This window comes from Cricetulus griseus, chromosome 5 (genome assembly GCF_003668045.3).
Source record: "Cricetulus griseus strain 17A/GY chromosome 5, alternate assembly CriGri-PICRH-1.0, whole genome shotgun sequence".
NCBI lineage: Eukaryota > Metazoa > Chordata > Mammalia > Rodentia > Cricetidae > Cricetulus > Cricetulus griseus.
Genome location: NC_048598.1, coordinates 113,064,272 through 113,082,986, shown reverse-complemented (window position 1 = coordinate 113,082,986; position 18,715 = coordinate 113,064,272). Strand labels below are relative to the sequence as shown.

The following is an 18,715-nucleotide window of genomic DNA, read 5'->3' as shown; positions in this document are numbered from 1 at the left end:
GAGTTCTTTTTGTAATAAAGAAAGACCTGACATATTAAACTAGTCATGCTGCCTGCATCTGAAGAAGGCCCACATCTGATGCTGTCTTTTCAGGATGCTCAGGAGTCTACAGCCATGATATTAGAAATGGTATCTGGTATCACACTGCTGTCTCCAAAATACAGTTTTCCAGCAAGGACAGTGTTTACTTACAGGGTGGTTAACTATACTACACACAAATGCATATTTCACTCAAAGCCTTTAAAGACTGTACTTTTGGTTTTCTTCTAATCACTGTTAACATTTGCCATCACAGTCAGCTTCCATTATTGACGAATTGTTCAATAGCTTGCCTCAAGGATTTATAGAACTACCTGTGAATCAATGAGGTTCAAGTGTGAAAGGCTTAGTGATAGCTTGAAATAAGTATATTACATGCTCACAGCGCTTAAGCTGTTCTTTAAGGCTATGACCATGTCACCAACATTGATCCATGTGGAAAAGGACAGCTAGAAAGTTCCTTCTGATGTCTGGTTAATCTATGGGGCGTCTGGTAGTGGATCAGTATTTATCCCTAGTACACGAATGGACTTTGGGAGCCATCTCCACATAGAGGGATACTCTCTCAGCCTAGACACATGGGGGAGAGCCTAGGTCCTGCTCTAAATGATATGACAGACTTTGAAGATCCCCCATGGAAGGCCTTAAACTCCCTGGGGAGCAGAAAGGGGATGGGATAGGGGGCTGGTGGGGGGCAGGGGAGGATGGGAGGGAGAGGGAACTGGGATTGACATGTAAAACAAGCTTGTTTCTAATTTAAATTTTAAAAAAGTGGGAAAAAAGTGCCTTCTGAATGCTGCCCTAGATATAGAGCCCCAACCTGAGCAATACGCACTTTCACAGAAGCCCCACTTCTCATCTGTCTTGTAGTCATAGGTTGTGGCACACCACAGTCTGCCATCTTGCCTCCCATCTGATGTACACTCATCATATTCCTTATCCAGGAAAAGGAAAGGGAAGTGGCAGGGCTCCCCGTGTGCCGTACCTTCAATGGCAGTCAAAACTGGAAAAACAAAACACAAAAACAAAAGTCTAAGTATGAACCCCTTTGTGATGTATGGATTCAACAATGCCAAACTTCAGCTATCAAAATATGAATGCAAGGAGATACTTGGCAGAATTTGCAATGGGAGACAGAGCTAATGTGATCGGAGATGACTTGAGGTCAAGTCCATTTACTGAGCCTGGCTGACTACTCACATGTACTTAGACTTTGAGTTCTTAAGATAAAACAGCAGGGTGTTCAAAGTCTACTAGGAAACTGCCTAAAGGCTGTCTTGAGTTTGAGACTGGCCTGGGCTACAGCCTCAAAAAGCAAAGCAAAACAAAGCTAAGCAAAACAAAAAACCCAACCAAAGAGCTCCCCAAACACCTGCCTAAGGAGTGAACAAAAACCAAGGCAGACATGAGGGAATCATCTCTACTGCTAGGATCATTTTCCTTTTTTTTTCTGAATGGAGTACAGCAATTTCAACTATCTAAAGTTATACTGGGAAAATTTCCCAGACAAAATTAATCATTCACATACTACTCTGTAAAGCACTTTACTAGAATATTAGAGTACAGAATTTTATTATAGTACTCATCATATGTACTAGGGGTTTAATTATTATTTTTTCTACACTGTAGCTCCTACTATACAATTTAATATAGACCCTGTCATGTCAGATAATAAGTTCAAGAAAGGACAGCCCCTATTTACTGCTGACTCCCTTCCTCTGAAGGGCTAGGTTGTCCTTTGTTTTTAGTTAAACAAAAGACACATCTTAAGATTCGAATTTTAAAAATACTTGCAGTAATCTGGGAGAAACAAATGTTTCAAATGGTTTCATCAGGTAGATGCCACTCATCCTGTAGCAGCAAGAGATGTAAGTTCTTGCTGGTCAAGAGCTGCTGTTCTTGTTGGTCAGTCAGCAGCTCCAAGTGTGCCCTGGGCTGTGTGACAAAAGGGGAGTTTAACAAGTACAGCTACCATGCATGTTTGCATGTAAAGGGGCATGTACCTTCCTAGATTGTTCATATGGCTTTAACTCGCTGGTTCTCAACCTGTGGGTCACAACCCACTGAAGGGGTCATTTGACCTATTGTGGTTGTGTATCAGAGGTCATGCATATCAGATATGCAGGATACATTATGATTCAAAACAGTAGAAAAATTACAGTTATGAAGTAGCAACAAAACTAACTTTATGGTTGGGGTCACCACAACACGAGGAAATGTACTCCAGGGTCACAGTGTTAGGGAGGTTGAGAACCACTGCTCTAACCTGTTCACCACATTCCTTTTTCTATCAAATACATGAATAATAAAAGTCAACAACTTGCTTCTAAAATAAAGGAGTTCTATGATCACAGAGCGCTGGAATATTTCAGATCCAATGTCAAGGTTATCCTCAGTCTTCTACATAGACCTTTACCATTCACTCATGCCTGACATAACATCCTTTCAACTGTCAGATAACATCTTTGGCATACACAAACTTAGCAGACCATTAGCTTCCACCAACTCAAAAGCTACAAATGTCACCGGATAACATCTGAACCTGTAACACTTTCCTTCATTTTGTTTTAACTCTCCTAACCAGATACATCCCCATATTTACCATCATTTGGTTAAAAAGAAAAATGCATTGATTTGTGGTTTTCTTTTGTGACTATAAAACTTTATGTGGCTGCTTCTACACTGGAACAACCAATGCTTCCAGGCCGTGGTCACTAACACCTGGCTCAGAATAAATGTTCTCATTTCCTTTGGAGGGAGAATAATGTTTTGGGTCAACAGAACATAATCCTTTCCATCAAAGCTGGGGTGTGCTGGAAGACACTGCCTGAGTCCTTAGCCCCCCACCAGGTGGAAGGTCCTTCTCTGTCTTCTCTAGAGCAACAAAGTAGAAACACCTTTGTGACACTCAGCAACTCCCTTTCTCTAAACTTGTTTGTGCCTGCTGAATAGATTAAGATGCTGGTTATTCTACTGAATTATTATTTTTGTATTTTTTATTTCACCACAAGGAAAATGTGTTTTTTTATATGACATAATCAAAACAACTGGACAGTATCCAAATGTGAAGAAAAACCCAATCATCTTTGCCTGCCACTTCAAATTCTTTTTCTTGAATTAATGAGGCTTTGTAGAAATTCTGACTTTTTGTTTGCAAACTTGAAAAAACAATGGCTCCCCTGCCCCGCCCCCATTCATGTGACTGGAGTGTTTGTATTAATGTGGTTTATGCTCAACACCTGTTTTCCTCTTGGGAGTCTACAGTTTTGGCACATGCTAGGGCAAGGTGAATAAATGGCTAGTTCCCAGTCAAAACACCAGTCTCTCATGAGCTTCCCTGATGGCTGCGCCTCAGGTGCTATGCCACTGTGCTCTGTTTATGGGAGCTGGAGATATCAAGTGAATCCTATATGCAAATAGAGCCCTGAGAATTTAGGCAAAAAGAATTTTTCAGCTCCAACTCCCCAAATACCATATAGAGTATAAATGACTGGTTTCCAAACCCTGGCCCAGCTGCCCAGGACAAATGACTTCGCTTCCAGTTTAAATAACTGTGAAGCACTGGCTAAATGTGTGCTAAATGCACACTGCCTGGCTTTTGCTTCGCCTTTTCTATAACTTGCAACATTGTTTATGTGTTGGCAGATTGAGAATTTCTTTCTTCCCAGTTTTGGACAAAACTGTAAATAAATTAAATTTTATGTTTATGCATTATGCCTGTCCTTTAGGGTGTGTGTGTGTGTGTGTGTGTGTGTGTGTTGCACATGAGCGCAGTGCCTAAGTGTGTGTGTGTGTGTGTGTGTGTGTGTGTGTGTGTGTATGTTGCACATGAGCGCAGTGCCTAAGGAGACCAGGAGAGAGCTGGAATTACAAGCAGTTGGGAGCTGCCTGACAGATGCTGGTCAGGTCTGTGAGAGCACAATCTGCTCTAACCTGCCTGAGAGAGGACCTCAGGCGTCTGTGTTTAGTTTCCTCTACTTGGCCACATGCACCCTTTCCCTTCACTGATTTTGCTTTGGGTCCTTTTGTTGTGTAAGCGCTGGCTAAGCTTTGATTCTTTCTAGCACATCACCAAACAGTCTTGGGCACCTCCATTCTTGACCTCTCACTTGTGACTTTATAAATGCTAGAGGTATCACTGTGGTCAAGAGAAAGTGAAGAAAGAATATGTTACTGAGACACAACTTCCTTGGTTTTTCCCAGCAGCATGGGCTGAACTTTAAACCCCAAGACTGGTAACAAGTCTCAGTAGTTGTTGTTTTGTTATGGAAGGTGTGGACTGGCCTGTTTAAGGGGGAAACAAGAAGAAAAAGAGGTGGTCTACAGATGGAGATATTGTTTAGGACTTCAAAATTCAGGGTTTGTTTGCGAATTCACTCTTGTAAAAGCTGAATTCTGATTCCTCCCTCCCTCTATCCCTTCCTCCTTGGTGACAAGGTCTCACTGCATAGCCATGGCTGGCCTAGAGCTCACTAAAGAGACCAGGCCTGCCTCTGCCTCCAGAGTGTTGGGATTAAAGGCTTGTGTCATCAGGGCTGGCCAAAGTCTGATTTCTTAGGGGGAGGATGATTTTCTAGCTTGCATGTATCTTGAGTAGGTCAGTTAAGATTCTAAAGATTGACTAGACAAAAAGGGCTCAGGAAAGCCTGGCTTATTCAACTCCCTGGCCCTGAAGCACCTTGCTGCTGATGCTGCTAACACCTGGTTTCTTTTGAGCCCTGAGTTTAGAGTCCTTAATTGCCTGGACTTGATTCTGAGCCAGAAGCCAATACTGCCTAGGACAGGCTTTCAGCCCCAGTGGGAGTTGTGCCCATTTGCAGCAGGAATGAGCTCAATGAAGAGCACTGAGACTCCTGCAGAGCTGCACATTTAGGACACTGCTCAGGGGCCCTACAGCTGTGAAAAAGCCTCATTTTGGGGGGGGGGGGAGCTGGCTGGCCTGAATGGCCACATTTACATGCTCACAGTGAAGGGCTCAGTGGGTGCTGGGACCCCTGAAATCCAGCTGCTGGCAGCTGGCCACTTCTGATACAGACAGCACTGTGACTGTGACTATTGCTCAAAGCCACAAGTTTGGAGAAGGTACACTACATAGACCATGATCCCCTGCTTACTCTAGGCAGGCTGACCAGATTCCCGCAGAGCAAGTCTCACTGCTGCTGACCTTGTTGTTCTCTCCCCGTCAGCTGCAGTGTGCAGTAATGGACTGATGACCACTTCCTGTTCCACACAGCTCAGGGAAATCTGAGTAATTACAACTCGCCTCTGAATGGCATGATCAAGATGAAAGTAAGAGAATACATGAATTTATTTTCAGTGTTTAAAAATTTAGAATTTTGTTGTGTTCAGTTTCTGAGAACTATGTCATCCTGGTGAAGTTACACAAAAATGTTTTTCTGTGGTACTGTTCTGTGCCTCTTCCATATAACCCCTCTAAACAAATTCTATAGATGAAACTAGGGAATGGCTGAAAAAAAAAGTATACTTATGATTTCTGAGCAGAATTACTGATTTTCTAACAACTGAGCAAAATAAACTGAAACTCCTGCGTGGAGGAGGCAAAAGGGAGCAGAGGACATTCATGATCTCTAGAAACTGTTTCTAGAAGCTGCTACTGCATCCTAAAGACAGACTAAAGCTATGAGAAGGCGGTGGGTGACCCAAGCTTCCAGTTCACACACAGAAATCCTCCAGATCCTTCTCAGACTCATGAGTAGATGGACTGGGTTCTAGACAGCACAGCCATGTGAAACCTCCTAGCAAGTCCTCTGAAACCAAGGACCAGAGTAGGAAGACTATGAAAAGCCACTATGGTAGAAGGTCACATTGTGCCACTTAATGTGCATCCTGCTTGAACAGACCACTGTCAGCTCATTGGTTCCATGGCTGTCATGTGTACCATATGGGATGGGACTTCTCATAACACTACCTGAACTCTGGAAGGTTGTTGGGTCTACTTCAATCTACTAGACATAGTAAAAATGTGTCTGTACTGATGCTTGGGCCAGGTTAAAAAGCAAAAATGTTAAGACAGAAACTTACGGAGGAAGCCACCTGGCTTTCTAACAGTCTATTACATCTAATAGGATTTGCTGTAATTCACTAGAACAGGACTCCTAGAGGGCAAAGCAGCAGTCTGGCCTCACCATTCCTGGATCTTCTTGATAACACCTCACATCTACAGACACCTTAGGCCAATGACCACACAGGTAAAAACTGAGCTGAGAAGAATTAACCTATCAGCCTAAATTCTATCCTTGAAAAGGTCTGCTGACAAGGATTGTCCTTAGCTGGCATGTGTGAAATTATTGATTTCTGATGAGATCCCACCACCCTGCCTCTTCAGAGTGGCCCACTCAAACTGTACAAGCAGTATGACTCATACTGAACACTTGCATTCTCTCTGCCTGCCTGAAATTTTGGTATGTGCTAGGTACACAGTTGCCACCTTGGCAGCTCCCAATAAAGAGCTTCAGGTACTCTGTCAGCCCCAGCCTAAGGTATTGGAGCTCTAATGTTTGCGATGTGTTACTATAACTTACTTCTAGAGAGTTAAGTGCACCTGATGTGACATCTCTGGGAGAGGACCCTTGGAAGCTTCCCCAGACTTCATGCACGTCTTCCTTTGCTGATTTTGATTTGCATTTTAAAATTAAAATTAATTAGGGGAAATGTGTGTGTGTGTGTGTCTAAGAGATCAATCAATTTTTCTCTTTCCACCACATGAATTGAATTCAGGTTGTCAGGCTTGGCAGCAAGTGCCTGTACCTGCTGAGCTACCTTGTTGGACGTGTGTGTGCACACGTGTGCAGTTGTATAAAATTAGTTTATTAGAATGTAGCTATGAAAACAACTACATGCTAAGTCCTTAGATTCCTCCTAGTGAATTAGTAACCTGGGGTCTATGGTCTCGCTAACACAGTAGGAAACATGCAAGGAGAATGAAGGCAAGTGTGGCTGGGGTCATGTGGCAGAAGGTGAGAAGTTTGGATTCTAAGATAACAGGAACCTATGAGAGTGAGTGGAAAGTTGGTTTTGCCTGCCTGCCTGCCATCAGGGACTGACTTTAAAGGAAAGAGCTGAAGTCTGAGCAGCAAGGGAGGCTCTTACCCTTTGGTGGTGCAGAAACTGCTGCAAAAAGACTAGCTGAAGGTGAGCAGAAATTCGATAGCTGGGTTTGTTCAAGGGGGTGGAGAGGGCATTTTAAGCTGTGAGAATAACCTGTGGAAAGGCCCAGGACTGCAATGCATGCGTGGGGAACTTTGAAAAATGATATTCTTTGTGTGGGGTGGGGTCAGGCGAGAATACAGAAGAGCTGCTGGACTGTGCATCGTTCAGATTCTTCGAATCATGCTAAGAAGTGTGCGCTTCACTGCAGAAGACGGATGGGAGGCAGTGGGTTGTACAAAAGGAAGCAGGGTCAAAGCTGAATTTTAGAAGATTAATACAGCAGCAACATGACCCAGAAGCTGCCAAAAGGAGCAATCTAAAGGGGACTGTCAGAAAACCTAATTTTAATGTAGCTGAGTGGAACACACAAAGCCATGCAAAGTCATGTAATGTACACTACATATTAAATATGCTTAAGTGCGTAAGATTTTGTGTGTCATGAATAAATTAAAAATTAACTATACAACCATACATACAGGTGTCCACAGTAGACACAAATCATTACTGAAAACTAAAACAAGTTGAATAGGTGAACGTAATGTTTATAAAGTTGTTGGTATAACCATCCATAGAAATTACATAAGAGATAGTTTAAAACACTATTTCAAATCCCTAGTAAATATACCCTATAGATAAAAAGAATCAGAAACCCCTATCTGTTGTCTTTTCACTGGCCTAAGAAAGAGACTTAATCAGATTGCTTATAAACATGCTAGTGACAGATCGGCCATCAAGTACGTTAGAGGTACAGAAAATAGAAAAGTACTTACTTCTGGAACATTTTACCAGGATGGACTTGGTCTGTCTAAACTGTGTATTTACACAAGCCTCATATGTATGTAGATACCACTTTTTAGAACAGTGGCTCTCAACCTTCCTAAGGTACAGTTCCTCATGTTGTGGTGACACCCAACTAAAAAATTATTTTCGTTGCTACTTCATAGCTATAATTTTGCTACTGTTATGAATCATAATTCAAATACCTGACATACAGGTTATCTGATATGTGACCCCTGTGAAAGGGTCATTTGACCCCTCCACAAGGGGATGTGACTCACAGGTTGAGAACTGCTACCCTATAGGGTATCTCAGATTTTATGATCATCAGAGAATGAACTGGAGACATCTAATCAACATGACTCTCTTCTGTGGAAGTGACACTCCAGTGTCCAGTGGTGTGGAGGCCTTGTACAGTATGACCTGGCTACAGTCCATTCTGGATGGAGGCAAAAAAGGAGCTGCAAGGAGCTCTTCTGGTCATGGACTTCTCTTCCTTTTCGGTGTCTTGTGGCAATGGGTAGGAGCTCTGATTCCTTGACATTCAATCTGTCAAACTCTTTTCAATACCTCACTTGTAGTACTTAATTTGTACTGGAAGTATAAGCATAAGTACTAAATTACCTACATTTATCTATTGAAAAGGCCCATGAAAAGGTTCAATAGCAGTGTGAATTCTTGGTGTCTAGGCAGGGTATGAATCTAGGTTTTCTGGAGAAATGGCTGAGTTAACCTTTTGGTTAGGAAATACACTGAATGTGAGACATACTATTCTGCCTGAAAAAGTCATTAAAGATCCCCAGCATCCAATCAAAAGGATAAAGGCATATCCTAAAGGTATTCCCAATGGACAGGAGTAAGATACCCTGAGCAACAAGAGACTAAACTGGGAATAACTAAAGATCAGGGGTTTGTGATGAGGTGGGAGTATTTTAAAAAGCCTATTTCTTCTTCCTCCAAGTTTCTGCACATGCAGGTCCTAAAATCTTAGATTCTTTAGGGGATGGAGAATTCCCTTCCATATGCCAATGTGAGTGGGAGCCAGGACTCCTAAGTTACCAGACTAGAAAACCAACTACGCAATCAGAGGGTTGAAGCCTCATCCACTGCATCATCAGAAGAGCGGAAGGTAATGAAGCGTCTGTACAACTCCCAGAGGACTGAGTTCCAAGAGGGTCTCAACACCTGAGAGGATGGAGGCTCCTGGAGGGTGGTGTACCCAGAGGGCTGTGCAAGCTCTGCTTTCCCTCTACACAACTCAGTCTACACATTTCCTGTCTGGCTGTTCACTGCTGTCTTTAAAATACTTAGGAATATACTTCATAACAAATGGGTAAACACAAGTCTATTCCTGAGTTTTGTGAGCTGCTCTAGCAAATTAACTGAACCTAAAGATGATGTCATGGGAACTCTGGCTTACACAGACTGTCAGAAGCACAGACAACTGGCATGTGCGTGGGGCAGATGGCAGTCCTGTGGGACTGAGCCCTGGACCTGGGGGATCTGATGCTATCTCCAGGTAGAGTGATGGAACTGAGGTAAATAAGAGGACACCAGGCAATATCAAATGTAACATCTACTGCAGAACTGCTTGCTTGCTGTGTGGAGAAATACTGACCAACCAGGGAGTATAAGAAAATGACCTGCATTGTTTCTTTTCTCGTATTCTTACCAATGCTCAAAAACAAAGAACTTTGAACTATATATCTATATCTATATATATCTGGTTAAGAGCTTGTCAGACTATTCTAGGATATTGTCAATCACTGTTTTTAGTTGAAGGACTAAGGTACTTTTAATTTTTAGGAAATAACAGAATTTCAATTGGATGGATTCCTGATAGTGGCTGGCAATGAAGTAAGCACTGCTGTGGTCATCCGTGAAGTAATAAAGTAAATGACAGAATGGTAGACTATGGCAGAGTGGCGATGTGACCAAACTTTAACATGCACTGTGTTAAGATCAGCTTTCCATGTGAAGCTGTGAAGCAGGCGAAGGTTAGAAGATTGGGGTTCAGTTTCAATGGGAGAAGGTTAAGACCTAAATCAAATCACCTAGGATCAGTGAAAAGTTACAGGATGAAAAGGGCAGTAAAAATCCCAACACAATTCTGCAACTGCACTGAAAATTCTGTGTTTCCTTCTTTTTGTCCTACCTTAACAGGTAATTTTAGTTTTTTTGTCAAAGGAATTTACATGCTAGTATACAAAAATGCCAAGATAGTAGTAGAAAATACATGCGATTTTATCTATGAATTCAGGTCATGTAACATCAAACCTGCACAGTGAATATATGATTTGCTAAAACCTTGAAAGTCCTGTAAAATACATTCTTCACTTTCTATGTGGCTAATAATCAGCATGATTAGTTTTCGTTAGTGTTTGTCTAGATTCTCTAGTTTTAAAGTTTCAATGGTCTCTTTCCAACATCATGTGAAATCAAGTCAAGTGTCAAGGTTACCTGGTTTCCGGGCTCTCTTTGCTTCTTCATAGCTCTTACTGCTTAGACTTGGAGATTCTACAAAGCTGATTTCTTCACTGACACTGACCTCTTCCTCAGTCTTGGAGCTCTCTTCCTCGTCCTGAAGAGGGGACTCTACCTCTGGTTCCTCAGAATCAACAAATACCTGGCCAGCAACCACTCTGCCTGTGGTGGAGTGGTCCTTCACTGATTCATCGGCTGGCAAAGAACTCTGAGAATATAAAATGCATTTGTTAGTCATCATCTGTACCAAGACTCTCTCCAAGCCAATCTGATCGCTGCTTTGATAAGTGTCTACAGGTGTCTCCTTCAGCTCCGTAATGTGTCAGGCTCACACCTGACTACAGATAGGCTTTGATGTGCTCATCAGAGTAGGGGCCACACCACCTGACTGGCTGTGAATTTCAACTCAGACGCTACTTTCCCATAAACCTTCTTTAATGCTGAAAGTCTGGATTATGTCCTTTATCTGCACTCCTCTTACTTCATACCTGCCTTTGGTCACTCTGTATTATGACTTCCTGTTTTTATCTCTAGTCCATCTAATCTAGAGATCAGGGTTCATAACTAGCAGACCTCCTGGATATGTGAGAACCAGCTATACGCATGCAAACCCAGGAGGATGTGCATTTTCCTGATTTGATTTTAAAAATTAAGTGGAGGCCAGGCGTTGGTGGTGCACGCCTTTCATCCCAGCACTCGGGAGGCAGAGGCAGGCGAATCTCTGTGAGTTCAAGGCCAGCCTGGTCTCCAGAGCAAGTGCCAGGACAGGCTCCAAAGCTACACAGAGAAACCCTGTCTCAAAAAGCCAAAAAAAAAAAAAATTAAAATTAAGTGGAAACAAATGGCATGGTAATGTAGTGATGCATACTCTTAACCCTAGCACTTGGGAGGCAGAGGCATAGATCTAAGTTCAAAGCCAATCTGGTCTACACTGTGAGTTCCAGGCGAGCCGAGACTGTATAGTGAGACCTTATCTCACACACACAAGTGGGCAAGGTGGGACACACCTGAAATGCCAGCACTAGGGACGGCAAAGACAGGAGGATGAGAAATTATAGGTCACCTTCAGCTGCATAGTGAGTTCGAGGCCAGCCTGAGCTACATGAGACTTTAGAGGGGAGAAGCGAATGAAATCAATCTCTCTCTGGGCACTAAAAATGCTGCCTTGAGCTCTTCTGTGTGAATGTCCACCACCCACATAGCACATTCAAACTGATGTTGAAAGTGACCCTAACACCCAGCAGTCCTTAGGGAAATTCTTATTATTCTCACATAGGTTAGTGATTTTTTTTTTAAACCAAAAGAGTTAGAATTAATACTGGTATCTTCTTTAATTTAATTTTGTTCCTCAGAATCAGTATGACATTTCTACAGTGTGTAATTCCTGCCTTTAATTTGTTTAGTACAAATCTTAGTACCTACCTTGGAATCTATGGATTCATCCTGGTTACTTTCATCATCTGCAAAGAAATTTTAAGACAAATTATCCTTTTTTGTTGGGAACTACAAATGTTAGAAAGCACACAAAAGACACCATGTTCCCCTACACAAGAGTCCAAGGATTTCAGGAATTATATGTGAAAAACTTGGAGGAAGAACAAATACACAACAGATAATAACCAGTCACTGGATAAATGAACCTAGATTATTCATTCATTTATTTAGGCTTTTTTGAGACAGGGTTTCTCTGTGTAGCCCTGGCTGTCCTGAACTAGCTCTGAAGAGCAGGCTGGCTTCAAACCCACAGAGATCCACCTGCCTCTGATTCCCAAGTGCTGGGATTAAAGATCTGTGCCACTATTGCCCGGATAACCAATTTAAAAACTGATTGTATTCAAGTATTTCACAAAAGTTTAAGGGGAAAATTTCCCCTTCATTTTCCACACAGGGAAACCAAAAGGCTCTCTTCTCACTCCCCAAACCAGTCTCTTCTTCGGATTCCATCTCAATTTATAAAAATGAAGCTCAAAATCCACACTGCAGGTTTTTAGCCACTCTGTTTCTCTGCAGAGAATATGGAGTTATCATAGGTTATTTTAATTCTCAGTAGGAACTTGTTGTTTCACTAATACAACCAAGGATGGGAACAGATGATAATTGCCATTATTATTCATCGGGGTTAAAACATATTAGACAAATATATTTAACATTTGTGGCCTATTTTGCTTAAGAGGTAACTAGATACAGGTCAGATGTAGCACTGAACTATCATGTGTTACTTGTATGAGAGTATTTATTAAATCAATGGTTTCTTTATGCCCATGTGTCCGGGTAAGTATATGTGGGTGTCCATGACGGCCAGAAGAGGGCTGGGACTTATGGATGGGATAGCTATGGGATGTGTGACAAAGGTGTCAAACTCAGGTCATCAGGAAGAAAGCAAACACGGTTAACTGCTGAGCTATCTCTTCAGGCCCAAGAAATCATCAGCTTCTTTTTGTTTGGGGGGGTAGGGGTGGGGTCTGAGACAGGGTTTCTCTGTGTAGCTTTAGCTGTCCTGGAACTAGCAATGTAGACTAGGCTGGCCTGGAACTCACAGAGATCCGCCTGCCTCTGCCTCTCGAGTGCTTGGATTAAAGGCATGAGCCAGCAATGCCTGGCCAAAATCAACAGCTTCTTAAAAGGTGTGTGTGTGTGTGTGTGTGTGTGTGTGTGTGTGTGTGTGTGTGTGTATGAGCTTGAGTGCATGTGTGTAGAGATGGCTCAGTACAAGGGCACCGGATGCTCTTGTAAAGGACTTAGCCTTGGTTTCCAACACCACACAGTGGCTCTCAGCAGACTGTGACTCCAGTTCCTGGTGAATATGACATCCTTTTCTGGCCTCCATGGGCACCAGGAATGCACATGCTGCACAGATACATGTGTAAGTAAAACATGCATACACATAAAATAAAAATAAACATTAGAGTAAAAAGAAATCAATAGCTTACGATAAAAAAAAAATCAATGATTCCAGCCATTATTTATAGCTTGGTTCTGAATGCATACAGGTAGCTTAGTTTTCTTAGAAAACAGGTTTTTAAAAATGATCCTTTTTCATGTGTTTTGGCTGTTTCCACTAGTCTTGGTGGCTGTTTACACTGCTCTCTATGGAAACAGGCAACAACTCAATGCTAGTGTTTGACCTTCGTAGTCACTGCCAATGTAAAGACAAACAGCCATATGATCTTCTGTTTCTTCTCTTTCTTAAAATGATTTGATTTTACCCTGAGCGGGGCATTGCTATATGAGAAATTCACAGTGAAATTCTATAAAACCACTAATTACTGGAAAATGTGGCATTATTTTTGTTTTGGATGGTTGTACCATAAGGCTTTGAACTTTATACAGCTGATTTTGTAGCATTTGTTTTGCATATCTGAGAAAAACAGTCTTTCAGTGAAGTTTTGTCACATGTTACCAATTTTTTTTTAAAAAAGTAAAGTATAGCTACTATTTAGATTCACTTGTTTTAAGAGGACCTTCCAAATGTTTTATTTTTGCATGTTGGAGGTAATGGTGGTGTGTATGGCATGTCTTACTCTTACAGTGCCCATTACCGTGGTCCATGAGTTAACAATCATCTTCCCTCCAAGCTTTTTGAAGATCTACATGGTTCAAATATAATCCTCAGTGAATCTCTTGCTAAGGGAAGGAAATCCATATCTATTATGGATCAATGTTGTATGTATAAATGTAATTTGCTAATCACAAATACCAACCATTTAGTACAAGAAGAGTAGGCACCAACTGTGCAAATTTGTCTAAGATATGTCCCTATACACTGGGCCTTTGGACTTCCTGCAAATGTAAATCACTAAGTCAGTCAGAGACAGCTGGTAAGTAAATAATATAGATACCTATGAGTAAATATATATGATAAACATCTGAGACACAGAAAATAGTGAGGCATTGAAGGAGCAAGATGTGTTGTTGAACTCCACGAAAAAGGATCTGTGACATCAGGGTGGTTTCACATGGATTGCATCATTCTTTCTTCCACAAACCAGGAGCAAATACTAAGATGACTTGGTCAACAAAATAGTTTTTCTCAGTCACTAAACAGGAAAACCTATTCCAAACAGTGGCTTTAAGAAAAAAAAACTAAAGCTATTTTCTTTTACCAGCTGACATTTACACATAACCTTAGAAATGGTTGCTGGCGAGTGACTCCAAGTAATTCTGAATGTAATTTTCAAGTAAAATCAAAGACACTGACATTGTGCATAAATAGGAAAGGCACAGTAATGCTTGAATCAGGCATTGCATTTTATCAGCTACAGATACAAAGCAAGAAGAAAAAAAAATGCAAAAGGATTCAATGAAGAGTTCCAAATGTCTCATTCATCAGTATCACATCTAAAATGTAACTGTCAAACTACTTTAGCTAACTGTATACTTTCCCTTGAAAAAAGATCAATTTTCGCTTTTGTTATATCAGCTTATATGACCAGGGATATTCTGTCAAGGAAAGGTTATCATCACATATTATGTGTTATGTGTCATTCGTATTAAACAGAGTAATCCACCTCCAAACATAAAGAGCAGAAGAGTTTAGCGAAAAGGGAACAGCTGTCCTGCTTCTGCTTTGCTTGACATGCTTCTGGATCCTAAGTCACTCCATATCTGAAGTTTGGAGAGCTGAGACCTGGCTTCCTGAATACTTATTTGGACACACATGGCTCAATATGAAAAGCTTGCTCAACCTCTATTTTCTTAGTCTGTCAAAAGGGAACAGCACCATGTGTCGGTTCACAATGATATTGTGAGGTACAAGTAAAACAGTGAAATTAAACACCCTCAGCTATCTAGAAGCTGCCCTCTAGACTTCTGTATTAGTACAACTCACCTCAAATACCTGGCAGTGTTGATAATGTAAAGAGTGTAACACTCATTCTCCTAATCTCTTTCAGTCTTTCTTCACCCTGGCTTGGACTGAACTCAGGCCACCCAATGACGCTACCAGTAAGGTACACTCCCAGCTCCAACAAAGCCTGTATTTCTAAGTGAGAAAGGTGAACACCCTTTCACTGTTATCTTTAGAAAATTAAGGAGAAATACCTTCTTTGTAATACCTTCTTTTTTCTTAACCCTCCTCTCAATTTATTCATTTACAAGAAAAAGAAAGCATTTCTAATATGAGAACCATGCTTTTACATGTCTCTAAGCCATGTTAGAGAGCAGATATGTTCACTAACACAGCTGGAATGAGGGCCAGTTTTATTGGCTGATGATCACCTATGTGGTATGGTTGCTAACTTCAACCTGCCTGGGGTGACATTAATATTAAACATAAAATGACCATAAAAATTTGATTTTTATTAAGAGCAAAGCTTTAAATCTCAATTTCAAAAGTGAGGCAAAAAATTCCATGTAAACAAGCAACTGAATGCACAGCCTGGAGAACTTTCCTACATTTTCCGAGGACTGTGTTGAGTGTACTTTGAGCTCTTGGCATTGGAGACTCTAACCAGTTAAGAGATATTCCAAAGTACTTAGCATTCAAGTGTTAAATCTTAGGGTCATTAAGTGCAAATTGAGTTTTCAGGGGGATATATGTTATGTTGTTTAGTTACTGGACTCTTTAAACTTCAGTGTGAAAAACCACAGAGCTGGTTCATATATAGGTATGTGGTGTATTCCAGACTTAACACTGTATTAGTAACAAAATCCCAAGGGGAATTCAGTTGCAGGAGGTCCACAGTCCATCAGGTACTTTACCCAGGACATGTATCAGCTCCACTTCATACATCTTTTGAACAGTAACTGCTAAGATTTCTGCAGGAGCCAAGTATTGTATAGTCTTTAAGGATTTGATAATCCACACAAACTGTCACCTCAAAGGGGGCAGAATCAACCTCGAGCATGATGCTGGCAGTCAAGTGATTACCATATGCTAGCTTCTGAAGTGGTATCTAAAATACACGATGGTTGTTACTCTCTTATTTTAGCAGCAGGGCGATATTATGGCTTTCATCTACAACTAGGACAGAGAATTTGGGGATTCAAATAACCATCTGGGAAAATTTCAGTTGTTAAAAAAAAATAAAGTTGACATTTATATTTTCAGTGTTCCAGAAAAAATAAAAAATGTAAAGCCACCCAATAGCTGTCTTGTTAAATGAAACCGACCAAAATCTCAAAGTCTTTCTGTAGACAATGTTTATCAACACTTAAAACAGTCTAAGGATGTTTAAAACAAACATTTCTGATAGTAAGTTCTCTGATATAGGCAGATTGAAACATTAAAAAAGCCCTTTGCAGAAAGTTAGTGTAAGTCAGCCAGTTGAAAAATCAATTAATAATCACACAGAGTAATGTATCTACAGAAAAAGGAAAAACTATTTTCTATTCATTTTGAAAGAAACAAGTCTCTCTCAAAAATCCTAAAATCACCATCTACAAACTCAGAAACACTGTGGCAGGGGTCACATTTTCCCAGGAAGGTTTATTTAAAGTGTGTGTGTGTGTGTGTGTGTGTGTGTGTGTGTGTGTGTGTAGGGGAGGGGGCGTGAGTCACTACAATTCTATCAGAGGTTTTTCTTTAAAAAACCAGACCAACAGACCAGGTGTTGAGCAATCCCTCCAAGCCACTGTCAACATCCTAGTCCTGATGAACCCTGCTCTGCACAAAGTGACAGCTCCAGGTATGTCAACTGCAAACCCCAGCGTGTCCCAGAGCCAGTGCACGCATCATCTACGTGAAGGGTGAGGAATCCCGGTGGGTCTTTTAATCCAGATGTCCCTCCCCACCGGTCAATTCCTCATTCGTCAGAAGTCACCTAAAGTTTGCTGCGTGGGAGACGTGTGGGCAGGGTGATCAGCCCTTCCCTACGTCCAGCTTCCTTAAGCACCCACTCTGGCCCAGGATAACCGAAGCCCATGGCCAGGGCGAGTGACAGTCAGGGCGAGGTTTGAAGAGAGACCGCGGAGACCCCCGGCCCTGTCTCCACCGCGGTCGGGGGGCGGCGGCTCGGGGCCTGCTTGCCCGAGGCCCGATACTGACCGGAGGACGCGGTCGCCGAGCTTAGGAGCACCGCGCAGAGCATCAACGTCAGCCCGACACGGACCTGCATCCTGTTCTCCGAGGTCGAGAGCCGTCGCGGTTACCGCGAGCAACTCAGCCGCTGCCGCCTCACCGCCGCCTCGCCGCCGCCGCTGCCTCAGAGCCGCTCTTCCTGCTCGGGTTCCTTCTTCGTCCCTTCCCAGGCCGCCCTGGCCCAGCGCGCAGCCAATCCTCAGCCGCCGCTCCGGCCTCCCTGTCCAATGGACGTGCTCGCCCCGCCCCGTTTATGGACACGCCCCCTATGTCATCCCTCAGCCAATCATCGTGCAGGATTCTCACACCAGCTTTCCCGGTTGGGCCACGGCCTCACCGACATGGCCCCAGCTAATTGGTAAGTGCCTGAATCAGCGCCTTAGGCAAGGGCTCCGAATAAAAATACCCTCATCGAGGACCACAAGTCCCATAATGCACTTCATTAGAGTCTCTCCGCCGGTACTCTTGGGAGATGTAGTCCAGAATAGCGCAAGCTTACAGGTGGCTGAGAAAGTAAGGAGGATTGTGCTAGATACTCAAGGAGTGGATTCAAAGCGCTCTTTTCCGTTTGAACCAGAGCAAATATCAAGGGACAAATATTACATGGTTAAAACTTGCAGAGGTTGCTAAGGATTTCTTTGCAATTATTTTGAGAATTTGAATTGGACGTGACGTGAGCACTGAAGAGTATGCAACAGCTACATTAAATTTTTAAATACTTTTCGAATTTAGTTTTAAAAAACACGTTAAAAAAAAGCTTGGGTAAAGCAATACCTGTGGTTTACAGAGGCTGTAGTACAAGAAAATGCTGCTCGTTTTTTTCCTCCAATAAAACAAAGGAAAGAAATTGCCCCCAGTGAAGATTAGTTCAACTCCTGTGTTCATTATTGCTTCCAGATCTCCTAGCCATCCGGTAAGTGTGTCAACAGCTTTCCAAAACCCTTTAAACACTTGTCTTCATTCTTCTCTTTGCAAACACTGCAACGTTCTCTTCTTCCTTGACCAGGGATGGGGTTACATGATTGTGCGGAGATAGAGGTGAGAGCTAAGGCACTTCAGACATGGAGATAGTTATGTAGTTATGTAGTAAGTATTGATGCAGTGCACGATCCCTCTGAGTAGCAGGGCAGCATCCTAGTGCTCTTACAGTCTTCTTAATCAAATGGTGTCATTCCGCTAAATTTATTTCTCAGCACTGGCACACAGTTGGTTCTCAGGCCAGGAACT

General features: G+C 42.1%; 1 protein-coding gene across 3 annotated transcripts in view; it reads right to left on the bottom strand.

The window, feature by feature from the left end:
• Sel1l (SEL1L adaptor subunit of ERAD E3 ubiquitin ligase) overlaps nt 1-17,655 on the bottom strand; it is a 44,949-nt gene extending 27,294 nt beyond the window's left edge. The window contains exons 1-4 of one of the 3 annotated variants that reach the window (XM_027418648.2): nt 17,456-17,655; nt 11,893-11,930; nt 10,447-10,678; nt 1,025-1,042 (exon numbers count right to left, since the gene is read on the bottom strand). In XM_027418648.2, the coding sequence (XP_027274449.1) occupies nt 1,025-1,042; nt 10,447-10,678; nt 11,893-11,930; nt 17,456-17,525 (358 nt within the window). In that variant the 5' untranslated portion in view covers nt 17,526-17,655. Of the gene's footprint in view, nt 1-874; nt 1,043-10,446; nt 10,679-11,892; nt 11,931-17,455 lie in introns of all 3 variants that reach the window. The other 2 variants (XM_027418647.2, XM_027418649.2) reach the window with 2 other exon arrangements.
• Between the last annotated feature and the right edge of the window lie 1,060 nt (nt 17,656-18,715).